At 38.5% G+C, this 15,642-nt stretch overlaps 1 protein-coding gene across 1 annotated transcript; it reads left to right on the top strand.

The window, feature by feature from the left end:
* Positions 1–1,314: 1,314 nt before the first annotated feature.
* On the top strand, positions 1,315–9,395 carry LOC140170493 (uncharacterized). The gene is made up of 3 exons (XM_072193851.1): positions 1,315–1,584; positions 1,940–2,257; positions 6,129–9,395. Exons 1-3 carry the CDS (start codon positions 1,315–1,317, stop codon positions 8,073–8,075), a joined length of 2,535 nt encoding a protein of 844 aa, XP_072049952.1. The 3' UTR covers positions 8,076–9,395.
* The last annotated feature ends 6,247 nt before the right edge of the window (positions 9,396–15,642 follow it).

Here is a 15,642-nt window from a genome sequence, read left to right as displayed (position 1 = left end):
TGTCGCCAGGTCTCAACGCTGTACCGGCATCAGCCACCGCGAGCACCAGTATTGACATCACCTGTTTGTCTGGGAGCGCACAATAATAATACAGGGCATTACATGGAATATTCTATGCAGGGCCGGGTTTACCTTTTTGGGGCCTTGGGCCAGGCCAAAATTTAGAGGCCCCAAACTTACCGTGAGGAAAGTTTGTGCACTCAAGTGACCAAGTTTTAGTAGCAGCGGGAGCATTAGAAGGAGACGAGTAAAGATTTTATTAGGACATTTGTATGCGAATCGCGAAAAAAAGTCAATTTTAGACTGTTTTAGCCCAAAATGAAGGTGAATTTTGCTATACAGCGGGCTAAAATTGTGCAATTTTACCCTATTTTCGCCCAAAGCATGGTGTTTTGGGGGGTAAAAAGGAAGACGCCGCCGGCGTCACGCCGGGCAATTTTGGGGGCCCTGGGCCCGGACCCATATCTGGCCCAGTGCTAAATCCGGCCCTGAATCTAGGTGTTATTAATCTATGCTTTATCACATAGGCCTACTCAAACTATACATTGTTTCGAATGGCGCAATGTCGAATCAATATTGATAGAGTAAAGCGGTTCACCCATCTTTAAATAATCTGAACCTGCAGGTACTTGACAATAAACAACCCGAATTGCATCAGTTACTGCTTTAAATATATTTTGGGAAATTCCAACATGTATATTCAGCGTTTCGGGACTTTTTCCTGACACACACAACCCCTGGTGAAATGCACAAAAGGAGCTGGCTATCTCATTTAAAACGTGTGCTCTTGAACTCTAGGTACTTTTTCGGGACACACCAAGTGGAAAATATTGTTAGCATTTCTTTACGCTGAAAGCACTTCACAATCCTTAGACTACAGGCATTTACAAACTACTGTAAACGGTAAGTTACAATATTACATGTAGAAATGATATTATTCTGGTAATGGCAAGGACGATACTCGGTAAGCTAATAGCTAAGGCCTTCAAAAGGCCTATGCTAATAGTCGTCGATCACGAGTTGATGGTGCGGAAAGTACGTACTAGGCCCTACTATTTATTGTGTGTTTTTGCTTTCAATTCGATCAATGCGACAAACAAATATTTATTGCCAACATCATAAGAACTTTAAAATCGGACTTTAAGCTGCCATCCTCTAAAGATGATATTATAATTTCTCTGGGCCTTTCGACTGTCAGTTGGTTTTGACTAATTCAGTTTGATTAACTATTGTTGGGTTTACTTATTTTTATATCACAGGATCTGCAGATTACCAGTTGAGCTCAACTGCTTATAGTTATAGACTGATTTCAAAATGGCGACTAATTCTGAATCAGACGATACCTTTGCAGAAAACATTTTAACCTGTCGCATATGTCGATATCTATTTGATGACAAAGAGAGACTTCCAAAAGTACTTGGTTGCATGCACACTATATGTGATCACTGTATCCATGAACTGATGAAGAACACTCCATATGTACTATGTCCCTTCTGCAAGAACACATGGAAGATACCACCAAATGGGTTCCCAGAAAACACGGTGGTCACGTCTCACATGTGTACTGGCGACAAAGGTACAACGGTATCCCAGACAGTAAAATGTGAAAATTGCCTCACCGATGGAACTCCAAACGACGCAGAAGGGTTCTGTAACGACTGCGAAATGCCTGTCTGTAGAAGCTGTATTGAGCTTCATAAACGGCTCGTTATAACAAAAGATCATCAAATCGATAAATCGGTACCAAAATTGACACGCAGAAAATCTTCAAAATCGAGATGTCAGCGTCATAATACGGAGGTCCTGACGGTGTTCTGTTCTACTTGTCAAGTTACTACTTGTAATACGTGTTTTATAACGAGACACAACGGGCATAAGTGTAGTGATTTACAACGTGCAGTTGATGAGACAAAAACCAAATTGGTTTTACTAACTGAAGATTGTAAAAACAAAGTCATCCCAATACATACTTTGTTATCTGCAATTGAAGATATTACGGAGAATTTCAACGAGACATGTGTTCAAAAAAGAGAATGATGTTGATGAAGTTTTTATGTCATTGGAGGCTAAGTTGAAAGAGCAACGCGAGAAAGCTAAGCATGAGTTTCGTCAGATGTGTGAATCGAAAAAGCAGATTCTGAAGGATCAACAAGATAAAGTGAATCAAATATACACTGAATACCAGATTGCATCCGAGTTTGCTGAACATCTGTGTCAGTTATCCAAGCCAGAAGAATTACTGGATCTCCAACAGCAGGTAGGAATATTACATTACACTCTGAAAAATATAGATGAATTGAAATAATCAGTCAGGCCCAGTATACCGGGTGACCCCATTCTGATGTAAGTCTTCCCATCCTTATAAAAAATCCTCCAAAAATAAGATATTACCACATTGTCAAAACTAAACATCTAAAAAAAAAGTTACTAACCCCCTTAAATAATGGCCATTATTCAAAAAGGGGCTATTGTATTACAAATCTGTAAAATGCGTTGGAAGCAGAATTTATTTCTGCGTATTTTGACACCTCATTTGATACGATAGCCCAGAAAACAATAAAACACCGGTCAATTTAATGTAGTGAGGTCCAGATTTGAAAGTTGCACTTACATACAAATTTTTACAATACAAAAGCACTCAGATATCATTACACAGATTTCCTTCCATTACACTGAATACAAAATCAATAGAATTTACTGCAACTTTCAAATCTTGGGTTACATTGATTTAAATGTACGCTGTGACGTAACTATTTAGTCAATTGCTACAAATGAGGTGTCAAAATGCACAGAATGCTTCCACCGCATTTTACAGATTTGTAATACAATTGCCCGTTTTTTAATAATGGTCATTATTTAAGGGGGGTAGTTACTCTTTTTGAGATGTTTATATAAGGGATGCATAAAATCTATACCCGATACTGATTAAATTAACCCATGAAGACAATTTGCAGTCGGAAGTGTTTGTATTGACCGTCTATGCAGGACGGGTGGGATAAAGGGTATTCTTAAACACTTGAAAATGTTCTTGCAATCTTATTGGTTCTTACCTGTGTGATATGACACGATATCACACACTTAAGCACGTGCGCCCGACGCGAAACTCGTGCGCGCTATTTGAACCATTCCGAGGTGCATAGCAACAATGGGACTGGTCGATTCTAAGATCTAGGTAATTCCCTGTAAAATGTAGGATTTAATTTGATTCAAATTTGGTATACTTATCGCATACTTATGCTTAATATATTTATTTGAATTGAAGTGTTTAAGGGGGTACTACACCCATTGATTTTTTTTTTGCATTTTTTGCATTTTGTGAAGAAATTACAAAAAAATTGGACAAAGTGGTATGCAAAATGAAGGGCAAATCTTCTCGTTTTATTGGTGGCATCGGTATCAATGTAGCTTACATGCTTTTGAAGATAGAAGCCAAAAGGAGGTACATCACTGATGATTTAAATTCACTTCATTTTGGAAAGCTTACTATCAACGGATTTCGTTCAAATTTTGGATATGTGTTGCTAACACATTAGGGAAATAATGTTGATATATGTAAAATGGGAATAAGTGGTCCCTGATTTCTTTTATGAATTCATGAACTTGGTGCTCCACAACTATCAAAAACGAACCGGTTAAAATGCTTCTATTTTCAATGTCGAGCTATATTTTGTATTTTGAACTTGCGACACTATGTCACTGAAACTTAATTAAGCCATAGGTAACAGGTTACCACAACCACACTACAGCAATATAGAAAAAGATTGTATTTTTGTCACCTATACCACCATATTAGGTAGTTTTCCGTAAGCTTCATTTTTGTGATTTTGGTAACTATTTTATATTTATTTGCCCAATCCAACTCAACTAGGCAATCTAAATTGTACTCACCATTTACATCCCAAGGTATTTTAGTATATCCACCTCACACATTTCCATTATATATCCAGTAACAGACAAAATATCAAAATTGATGCCTCATTATGACATGTATGATATCCACAGACTATCAGATGTATTCAAAATGGATGCCTGAATTTGACCTGAACCAATTGACCTATATCCTGACTTTTGATGACCTTATAGCCTTTTTTAATCTCTTTTCCTAACAACATATTATAGAAGATACATACATGGTGTAGTATTGAATTGTCTATGTGGAAGAGATTAGGGGGGATTTAATTTATTCAGTGTTATAATCAGTGAGTACAATTCTATAGATAGTATAACAAAGGATTTAATGTATTCTATTCATGTATTCTACTTGGACATGTTCAATAGAATATATTATGGTTTGTTATGAAACACACATCTCAGTTACCAGGATACAGTAAACAAAAAAATATATAGGGCTAAAATGATTTTCTAAAATGGTTTAAAACCACTTTTTATGTAGAGATATTTTATAAGTTCAGGACATGAGATGATGAACATATTTATATACTTCATAAATTTGCAACAAAAAAAAGAAGATGGGTACTGATGAAAATCAGGGTTTAATACCGCCTTAAGAATGAGAATAATGCTCTGTCTTGTGAATTTTGACATGCATGTTATATTTATTGTTATGAATTTGTATTGATACAAAATAATCATTGTTAATAAAAGGTACCATGTTTATCAACTATGTTATTGTGATTGCCTAGCTATGCATTTCGGCCGTGCACAACAATTACTTTTATTGTAGCGTAGTGTAGTGTAGTCTTGTGCCGGGGTCTTGTGCTTTTAAAACTGTTTGAGGCATTATGTTAAAACTATTTTATTATCTGTGAGTTGCTCAATGTTTAGAATAAACGCTAATGACTGACAACTTATGCTGTTTCATACTGTCATGCCGCTTTTCGCTGAGCGGCGTGACGCACGCGCATTAGCGCATTGCAGATAAACGGATACAATCAAGGCTTGTGTGGCAGCTGTGTACTCTCAGATATGCATGTAGTAAAAGTGCCATAACTTTGTAATTATTCACGCAAGACATATAAAAGTATACATTTTTATAAAGGCAATACATCAATGAATCTAATAGGAAATAGACCAAAATATAAAAATATGATGAGCATAATTGCTTACCTATAGATGCTGTATTTATTGAGCTATCGTGTACCTAAATCGTCATTTTATCGAGAAAATGAACATTGAAATAAAGGCCGTTGAAGTTTAAAGTGGTCACATTTTGCCTTTTGATCGAAGCTCACAGGAGAATGCGGCAGTTCTCGTTTTTCTACCTTACATTACGTGAACATCGGGTAAATCCACAGCCACTTGAGAAGTTTGGGCGAAATCTATTCATATCTTGATGTTTAAATCGGGGAAAGAACTTGAAAAATTCACATTTTATCCGCTAAAACGGAGCCATTTGACCGCTAGGTTTTTATAAAATCAGTGCTTCCATAAGATGGGCCGCGCATGCAGATAAGCGTTGCGTATGCGTAGCGTATCTGTGCGTTAACAAATTACGCGTCTACAAAACGCGATGCGTTGTTGCGCGCGTATACCCCGATGGTACAACAAAGATTTTCTTTCCTTTTAAATTGCGGAAAGGAGTGAAATAGTGAAATAAAATCCATAAAATAGAGCAGTTGGAGTTAACAAATCTGGATTTTCTTTCCTTGTATTTATAAAAAACATAACAAAGTAAATACATTTCAAAAAAGCTCAATTTCGCGAAAGAAACAATGTCTAGAGTACACAGCCGCGTTAACTGATACGTTATGCCGCTTCTCGCAGCGGCAAGCAGCATGAGAATTACTTTGTAACATGGATCGCACGTTGCCCATGTTTCCCACAACAATTCACCTTTTGGGAATTCCCAAAAGCCTTTGCAAAAACAATAAAGAAACGAGACTATTATGAAAAACCGAGATATCGCGTCTGACGTCAGGGCGAAAGCGCGTGGTGATTGGTTGCCGACTTGCGCAGTACGATGCATGTCACCTTTCCGTTGAAATGGGAAAGGGTCAAAGGTCACTTTCTTAACTTACTGTCAACAAACTGTAATGTCAGCGCCTATCTGGGACATGGATGTTCTATAATATTTGCTTTCATTCACTGCAAACTGATAAAATAGGAATGTACTATTATTTTGTGATAATCAGTCTTGACATCGGTATATTTTATATTCTTTATACCAGGTGACAGCCAGACTGAAGGAGTTAATGAAGAGAGATAACCGAGACACCATACTCCAAGGACCTTTTATTAACACCAATCTGTCTTTCGACGATGACCATACCAGAGCTGTTGAAGATGTCCAAGACGCCATATCTCGCTTGGGTCGTTGTAATACCTCTACTACAATACCATCGTTATGCTACGCAGATCATGCCACTGTCCCATCCAAACGCCCGGAAGGCGGAGGATTAAACTTGATTAACAATCGACAGAAGAAGTTAACAGTCCATGCCGTGAGTTTTGATCGTGTCGATGGTGAGCCTCAGAACAATGAAGAAGGTGGTGACGTCTTTACAGCAACACTTATGAGCCCTAATGATAGCACAACGGAATGTTGCGTTGATGACAATGGCGATGGTACCTATACCGTGTTTTACACTCCGCAAGTTTCTGGGCAACACAGACTTCACGTTAATCTGTGTAGGCAATCGATAGCGGGAAGTCCTTTTCAATTCAAATCTCAGCAGATGAGATACCAACCTGTGGTTTCCCAGCAACTGCAGAGTGTGGTTATTCAGCAGCAGAAACCGTGTATTACTTGGAAAGATCCTCCGATCGCAGGCGTACCTCATAGCATAGACGTCGATGTACACTACGATGAAGGAGACGGTGAACCGGAAGCTAAAGTTCATGCCATCACGGCAGATATTTGTACCGATGAGGGAACCCCGGTGCAGTACAGAGTTTCAAAAAGAGAAGGTGGGGCAACATTGACCTATACTCCAACGAAGGTCGGCAACCTTCGAGTTACAATCAAGTTAAACGACCAACCAATCATGGGGCCTTTCCAAATTGTCGTCACATCGCTTGAAAATTCAGAGATCTCATGGCAGCAGCAAGAAGCACCAGTCGTTGGTCAGCGATGGATGTTGACAGTGGATCTGCGAAACCACGCTAATGAGAAGATAAACTTGAACTCCGATTCTCTCGGCATCGTAATAGCTAATTCAACCGGGTATTCAACAAAGCTGGGCAGAGCACGTTTAGTAACGAAAGGCGTGGTGAATAGCAAACACGAATTTGAATGCATCTGTAATGGCCCAGGCACTCAGAATATCGATTTGCAAGTGAAAGGTGTGACAGCTAAGGAGAGCTCCTTCGATGCCGCAGATCGCATGTTCTTTACGATGTCTGAAAACAAGTCCAGTTTTCCGAGTAGCGTAGAATCATCGTCATCGGGAACCATCTACTTAAGCGATACCAAATTGGGGAGCGTCTATGTCCGAAGTTCTGAAAACGAAACTTTTCCACTCATACCCACAGACACAGGACATGCTTCCACTCAAATAACAATTGACGAACAAGATCTCCTATATCTTCTTGTTCCTGAGGAGAATCGAGTACTGGTAAGCACCAATCAAGGCAGAAAGAAGTTAGAGTGGATGTGTGACGAGAGAAACAAAAACCCCATTACGATTGCAACATCAAGGTACAGACAAGCTGATCTCGTGGCTATCGGAGATGCTGCTGAGAATAACAATGCATTGTTTTTGTACCGGAAGAACGGTACACTAATATCATCTGTTGCGCTACCAACTGGATGTCTTGTAGATGGCTTAGATAATATCTGCATCGATAATGACAACTGTGTTCTGGTGTGTAACTTTAGCACTCCTGAAATCATCAAAATCAATTTAGATGGTGAACAAGTGAAAACATATCAAACTACGGCACACAACAATCAACTCGCGATAACCGCGACCCCAGAGGGTTACGTGCTAATATCTGAGAAGGGTCGAATTAACGTATACACATTGACGAAAGAGGGTGAACTGCAAGAAGTTAATGTGATGTTCACAAATGACCATATTTATACCAGTCTCACAAGCACAGCCAACGGGTGCGTGGTAGCGTTGGATGCAAAATTAAAACAATTAACAAAATATGGATATTTGCATTTCAAATAGGGTATTCATGGTCTAGTTAATAAACGCCTGCCAAAAGTAATTACACCCGCCTGGTCCCATCAGGACCCAAGCGTGTCTCCACACGGAGCGGCCGTTTAAACAAACAAACACCCCTTTATTATGATATAAAACTCTAAATCTATGCATCAAATTTAAAAACTGAAATAGTAAAAACACACCCAGGTTAATCCTACAAATATTGATACCTCATTTGTCTGGATAGTTTGTAGCCATGGTGACTCTTAGAATGAAAAAGATGCATTTTCAAAAGTTGGAATACTCAAGTTACATTCTCTATTATGACTGGTCAAGGATGGCCCGCGGTGACCAGTGACGACCAGGCACTTGACTTTATCAACAAAAGCAACCTTTTCAATGGGTTTAGGTGCAACTTTCATTCAAAGGGTCATCATGGCAACAAATGTTGGGCTATTAAGACAAACGAGGCATAAAAATTTGCAATACAAAACTAGGTTTCCTTTTGCTATTTCAATTTTACATTTTGAAGCATAGATTTTTAGTTATTATCTTATAAATAAAGGGGGTGATTACTTTTTGGTAGGTGTTTAGTTACAACTAAAGAGGATATCAAAACCTCCCCTCATATACATTGCGCAAAATGTTTTCCACGAGAAGCATGTGCCCCATCATGTTTACAAATAAAACGAAGATTATAAACTAGGTATGTCTATTCGTTTTCTGACAAATAATTCAAATTGAGTTATTCCATTAACATCTACACCGTGGCGTAACTAGAGTTATTATAATTGTATCAAGTGATTCAGGTCTGAAGCTCAATCGAATCCATATGGCTTGATCTTGTATCAGAGGATGATTTAAGGAAGCCCCATCATGCACTGGAAACGTGTTATCAGTTTCAACTGCCACTTTACTTTTCAAATCCCATTGAAATCTGTGCAAAAGATGTTGTTTAAGAATTGTGCGTGTGTCATTATTACTTGGTCGATTTCAGAACAAAAGTGATGTATGCATAAAGGATAATTCACACCTTCTATAGGTAACATAAAATGTGAAATCGACTAGCATTTTAAATGCGTTTTTATTGTAAATATATCAGTCCGAATTCAAAATGCCCGTCAACGGAATGTGCGAGCAGTGGAGTCATGTTCACTCACACAGCTGTGCTAACCGCAAGTCAACACAGTGGCGTGGTGGGAAGTGCTTAAATCATCCTCGAATCTTGTATAAAATAAAGTTGTATGATTTAAATAGAAATTGTACTAAATTCGTCGGTCGTCGCAACACATAGTGGCGTACATTGGTTTTTTTTCTAAAATTCTGTTTCACATAGTGAAAGCGTTATAGTTAGCTCTAAACCTTTACGGTGTAAATGTTTAGAGCTAACTATATCCTATAATAGTTATTTCTATTATAATATTAAACATACATCTAATAGTTTGAATCTTAAACTTCAATTTCAAATGGAATCGGATTATATCGACTCCGTTATAGTAACATATCCTTCAAACACATTTTTCTCGGAAACAAATTTTTTTCATTCCCGTACGCCACTATGTGTTGCGACCGCCGGACGAATTAATGTTGTTAACTCGGTGTTTATTTTAGTAGTATACTGGAAAATAAACAAATAATGGCAACGTAGGTTTGAAAATCATAGAAAAATTGGAAAATACCAGTACTTAATAATAATTAACGTCTTAATATACGATTCGGTCAAATTTTTAGTGCATTAGACGCATCAACATCAGCGCAAGTGCATTATTTTGTCTAATTTCTCGAGCAAGAAGTAATACAAGTTTATTAATCTATTTCTTACAGAAGAAAAAACACGTGATTAAAATGTTGGAAAACAGAACCAAATATAAATGCATCAACCCGCCCGAAAAATGAATCAATCCTACGCGACGCGAACGCGCGCGAAACACTGCACGTAGTACGCGGAGTGCAAAATATAGACCTTTTTCTCAGACGTGCACCAATCAATCGATATTGGGGTCCAGCATTCGAGTCATCAGCACCCAAACGCAAATACCGCGCCGGCGCGCGCGGTCAACTTTGCGCCATGCTAGGCGAACTTTGCGCCACGCTAGGCGTCCTGCGCGGAATTGCCAGCTCGCAGTACGCGTTTAGTTCGTAACGGTGTAAAAAGTAAACAAAAATGTGAAACAAAACAAAGATTATACTATGATCCGCTCTTAATAGGCGGGAATTATTCGGTTTTTGTTACTGCGCGAGTCAATAAAGTTCCAACTTACGCACGCGTAAATTCACAAAAGCTCGTGTCATTCGCAAAACGCAAAGCGCAGTTCGCGTAGGTTCTGCGCCTAGCTGTGTGTACGCCATTCTGTATCAATCCACGATGTTATGAGTCCGCGCCTATTAAGAGCTGATCAGAGTATAATTTTCAAATAGCATGGCGGTTTTTCCCGTATCTTTTGTATTTTGTGGTGTCAAAAAAATCTGAAAAAAGGTAACCAGTATACAGTTCCCTTTAAAAAATATTTTATGGAAGCTAATGTGAAAGATGACAAAACAGAGGAGAAAATACGCAGTTTTTTGGTGTTTTCACACTGTGGGCATGTGGGAAACGCACGTGTTGTTTGTTTACATCTGAGACCCCAATATCGATTAGGTGACGTCATCAGAAAAGGTCTGTACACAATCAATGCATGTTTCGTACTTTTCTAACAGCTTTTCTGATTGGCTTATTTGATATAGGAGTGTATGATTAATGAATCAGCCAGTTGATTTAAAACTTGTACAAGTACTATACTGCTTCTTAGTGTCCATATTTTAACTTAATTGGTACTTTGGAAAATACACGAACAATATTATTAAAAACCTTTATGTATGTATGTATGTACTGTTAATTTCATAAGAAGCTTAACTTTCCATTTCCATTAAAGGGGATTTATCTATGAGATAGTCAGGTGTGTTATGGGATATTTGATTCATATGGATGCTCACAATTGTGACCCGTCCCCTTTTATTTTCAATAAATCCCATAAGCCTTTGCGATTACACCTGAGAACTTGTCATTTGACATCACGCCGACTTGCATTGCGCAGCATGCCAATATTTGTAAGCGCTCTTTAGCAAAGTCGTAGTTCATTGAATTTACAACCGTATGCCAAAATAGTAACTTTTTGCTCAAAATTTGCAATCGAAAGAGAATTGGCCATTGCTCATTCTATTGACGCTAGTATAATGGACAATATAAGTGTGCTTTTTTCATTTAATAACATAAAATTTGAAAAATATTGTAAGGAACACTTGCGGTTTGGACTTTTAAACCTACATTTTGGTCATAAAATTTGCTTGGATAGGTATTTTTCAAAAGATTTTCCACATTTGCCTTGCTATAACATTGAATTGCGTTATCTGTGGACCTAGTGACGAAAGGTGTTTTTAGGGGGAAGTGTTTGCTTTTGTTTGATGTAAAAGCAAATTCTGATTGGATGAAGGGAACACTTGAGGTCTTAACAAAAACCAATCACAGAGGTCTATTTTCGAGCTCACACAGCTCTTACGATGCTATGCACTCAACCGTGTAGTGTAACCAAAGACTGTGTAAAAACAAATTCACTGCTTGCTTGGAAGCTCTTGGACGAAAACGTGTGTTCAGGGTGTATCGAGGTGGAAACTGTACATACGGTATATGGTTTATAAGAGAATCGTTTTTGTTTACAAACCTTTCCATATGAACGATGAGCACATCGGTGCAGATCGGCGTGACGACGTCAAATGACGACATCTCAGGTGTACTCGCAAAGGCTTATGGGATTTACCGAAAAGGTCAATCTCCTGGGATGCGCATCCATAATAGAAAGTGTCTACACGGCAGCCGAATTCGCATCCGGGAACTTATCGCGTAGTAGTCGCGTTTATTTTAAGTGGTATGTCTATGGTTGTCGGCTCTCATAGCGCGGTGCCGTATGCGTGTAGGACGCTCATATGGCACAATGTAGTCTGCGCGAATAAGCTTAGGGGAAATTTGAAACGTATCCGAGGAATGCGTATTAATGAGGATCCCGCCTCTCGTGTAACGGTGAAGTCACCCATTATGTCAACAGACCTACGTCTGAGGCCTTTAGAAGATACATCGGCCTAATCATACCGCGGAAACTGGGCATGTTGCCTGTGGGTCGACGCTATGTCAGGTTTGCGTGTGCGAACTCAAAAATAGCGGGAGTGGACACAAACGAAACTTTGCGCGTGAGATGAGCGTTGTCGCAAGGTCTGAACGCTGTACCGGCGTCAGCTGAATTCAACTACACTTAGAGAGGCATGGAATATTCCAATTTGTGTCTTATTAAGGGATCTGGAATGAGCGTTTTGAGCGTTTCGACAGTATTTTTTGTGGGACATGAGAGCATATCAGACATATCGAATTGCATTCTGAATACGAAGAATGTATTTCTGATATCATTTTTTTAGAATTCACGATATAATACAAATTTTATGACAAATTATTAAAATTTGATATTTTTCACATTTTTGATAATATATAACAGTCCTCGAAGTAAATTTTATAAATCTAATGACATGTTCTTAAAGTGTATGTAGCTGGGAGGAAAAGCCGACGATCAATTGGAAATTTTGACCTTTCATATTGAAGATATGGATTTTTTTCCCCAAAAGACCTAATTTTTTTTGGTGTTTTGGAAAAAAAAATCCATATTTTCAATACGAAAGGTCAAAATTTTCAATTGATCGTCGGCTTTACATCCCACCTACATACACTTTAAGTATAAATCATCAGATTTATAAAGTTTACTTCGAATACTGTTAAATATCAAAATATCAATTTTAATCATTTGCCATAAAATGTGATGCGATCAAGCAAAATCAGTCGGAACTCGGAAATATTGATTTTGAGATATAGCCAAACAAAGGAAATATTTCTTTTTGTTTTCTATTGTTTTGGAAACTCTTTAATTGCTCATATTTTTGGAACTGATTGTTCAATTGCAATGGAGTTTTCTGCAAAATGCAACTTTGCAAATGTTTGTTACTATCCTATAAGAAACTGTAAATTTATTATTTCCGAGTTCCGACTGATTTTGCTTGATCGCATCACAAATGTGTCTTGCATTAAGAATTTCAAAAAATCAAATTTAATTCATATCAGAAGGACATTCTTCGTATTCAGAATGCAATTCGATATGTCTGATGTGCTCTAATGTCACGCAATAAATACTGTCCAAACGTTCATGCCCCACCCCTTAATCTAAGGCTTTTGTCTAACACACGCGTCGCGTCACGTCACGTCACGTCACGTCACGTCGCGTCGCGTCACGTCACGTCACGTTGATATCTTCTTAAAAGTTACAAACAAGTCATACGGATTCAGTTCACGATTTCGTTTAGTTTTTCCCGGGGTGTTTCCGCATCGAACCCGTCATTATCCCAGGCCCACAGTGAAATGGTTATCGGCGTGGCGATTGCTGACGGCCGCACACCACCAAATAAGCCCCATCGAAATGCACGTAAAAGGGCAAACAGATTCGCGATTTTACCTTCCATGAATTTCCAGACACGATCATTTATTTTAAAAATGACTTTTTTCTATGGCAAAATATTTACTTGTATTTGTATGAAAAAATATTCCTTATTAATTTTACTTGGCCTATACAAATGTAGGTCCTACCAGCTTTAAACCACGATGAGTAGGTCAAAGGTCAAATTAGGGTCATGGTCACACAACATTAATGGGGGTGGTCAGTGATTATTGTGACCAAGCCTGGTCAAAATCCGATGTAGTATACGGGTGCTAGACTCATTTTGAAATGTTGCCAGAAAGAAGAAAAATGACCTTTGACCCCTTATTTGTGTACATCCTATATGAAGCATGAGTAGGGGATTCTTCTAAAATATTTTGGTGGAAATCGGCTTAATCGTCTAGAAGCCTTAGTATTTTTGTGTGAAAAAAATCACATTTTCAACTATATAATCAAGGTCAAAGGTCAAATTGGGGTACAAACCATAAATGGGAGTGGTCAGTGGTCATTCTGACCAAGCTTGGTTAAAATCCAACTTAGTATGTGGATGTTATAGCGATTTGAAATGTTGCCAGAATAAAGAAATGCGGGTGAAAGAAAGCATTTGGCAACATTTGTTGCCAAATGCAAAAAGGGAGCAAAAGACAACCGAGACGAGAGCAAATATCCCCTACTGCAAATTATATGACCAGCTATTTACACCGCCATCAAAGAAGACCAAATAATACCGCATCATATAACTCACAGATTCTGCAAAAATGGCTAACGTGTTTTATAAGTCTGAAACACGCGAATGAGGTAGCTTATTTTGTTTTGATAGGCCATTTTCACGTGTGTTTCAGTGGGAGCATTATTTAGTGGTGTGCGCACTGTACGTAGCCTCCGTCGCAGGCTACTCGTGTTTTTATCACACTCATAGTTTGAGAAAAGCGAAAACGCACCGCCTGCAAAAGAGGCTACACTAAACTAGGATACGGGTTGTGGTTTAAAAGTAGTTCCAGCAATCCCGATTATTTTATTCATTGAAGCTTTGCTGTGCTTTGCGGCATTGATGAAAAGCTGGAATTCCATGGACTATTTCACGGACTATTTATCACGTAGGGAGATAAGGGTAATTGTGGAGTTAATAATTTATTATGAACTTTTGATAACATTTCAACGTGACGCGACGTGACGTGACGCGACGTGACGCGACGTGACGTGACGTGACGTGACGCGACGCGTGTGTTAGATAAAAGCCTAATCTAAGGGCCTATTATGTAAATAATACAGAGTGTATCAACTTGATTGGTACCCATCAATGTCGATGTTCATATTCCAAAAACAACAATGGATACTCTTGAAATGTCCAGAATGTAGCCTATAGTTTGGTATGACTTGTTTTACTATGAATCTACAGATTATTTGGATCTTATGTTGAATTTTCATGCGTCAGACTCATCCATTAACAATGAAAGCTGATATGTACCAATCATTGTGATACAGCTTGTATGTAAATATTTGAAATTGATTTTTGAATGTTTTCAGATAATATAAAACAGTTCAGCATGTTCAGTATTTCATTGCCTGTTGGCTTTTGTAGTCACCATTTAGCATGTTTATCATATTCAGTGTTGTGTATACCCAGTACCAAAATTACTATCCCCGCCCTCACACACACACACCCACACCCACCCACAACCACCAAGAAAGCTGTCTACGGCCCTAATTGCATTGACATTAGGGATGGCTTTAAAACTCAACGGCCAGTTGGCCACCGGTTCCTCCCGGTTCTGTCCGATTCCATCCGGTTGTAGTCGGTTTCTATTGTTCTAAACAATGGAAATAAGTTCAACCGCCGGTTTTGACCGCGCCCTTTATTGATACCAATCATTATGAAAAACGCTTTTGAACACAAGTCTGTAACAGCCCAATGACAAAACCCGCTGTCCTTAGTTAGTCTGAAGTAGGTCCGGGTAAATTTTGGGATTTTGAGCGTATTCAAAGCTCCACATTCGTGAAACAACCTGTAAATATGACCTTTGGTTTCAAAGTTACAACAATTTGAACACCGGTACATTTGCATTAAAAAGAAAGAAACGGAG

The sequence above is a fragment of the Amphiura filiformis genome, chromosome 14 (assembly GCF_039555335.1).
Source record: "Amphiura filiformis chromosome 14, Afil_fr2py, whole genome shotgun sequence".
NCBI classification, from domain to species: Eukaryota; Metazoa; Echinodermata; class Ophiuroidea; order Amphilepidida; family Amphiuridae; genus Amphiura; species Amphiura filiformis.
This window is presented reverse-complemented; position numbering and strand designations above follow the sequence as displayed.

What these genes read in the sequence shown, in the direction of transcription:
- LOC140170493 (XM_072193851.1), top strand. Translation starts at nt 1,315, where the DNA reads ATGGCGACTAATTCTGAATCAGACGATACCTTTGCAGAAAACATTTTA. An exon ending in CTGGCGACAAAGGTACAACG is followed by an intron (nt 1,585 to 1,939) that starts GTATCCCAGACA and finishes TACTAACTGAAG; the next exon opens with ATTGTAAAAACAAAGTCATC. An exon ending in TACTGGATCTCCAACAGCAG is followed by an intron (nt 2,258 to 6,128) that starts GTAGGAATATTA and finishes TCTTTATACCAG; the next exon opens with GTGACAGCCAGACTGAAGGA.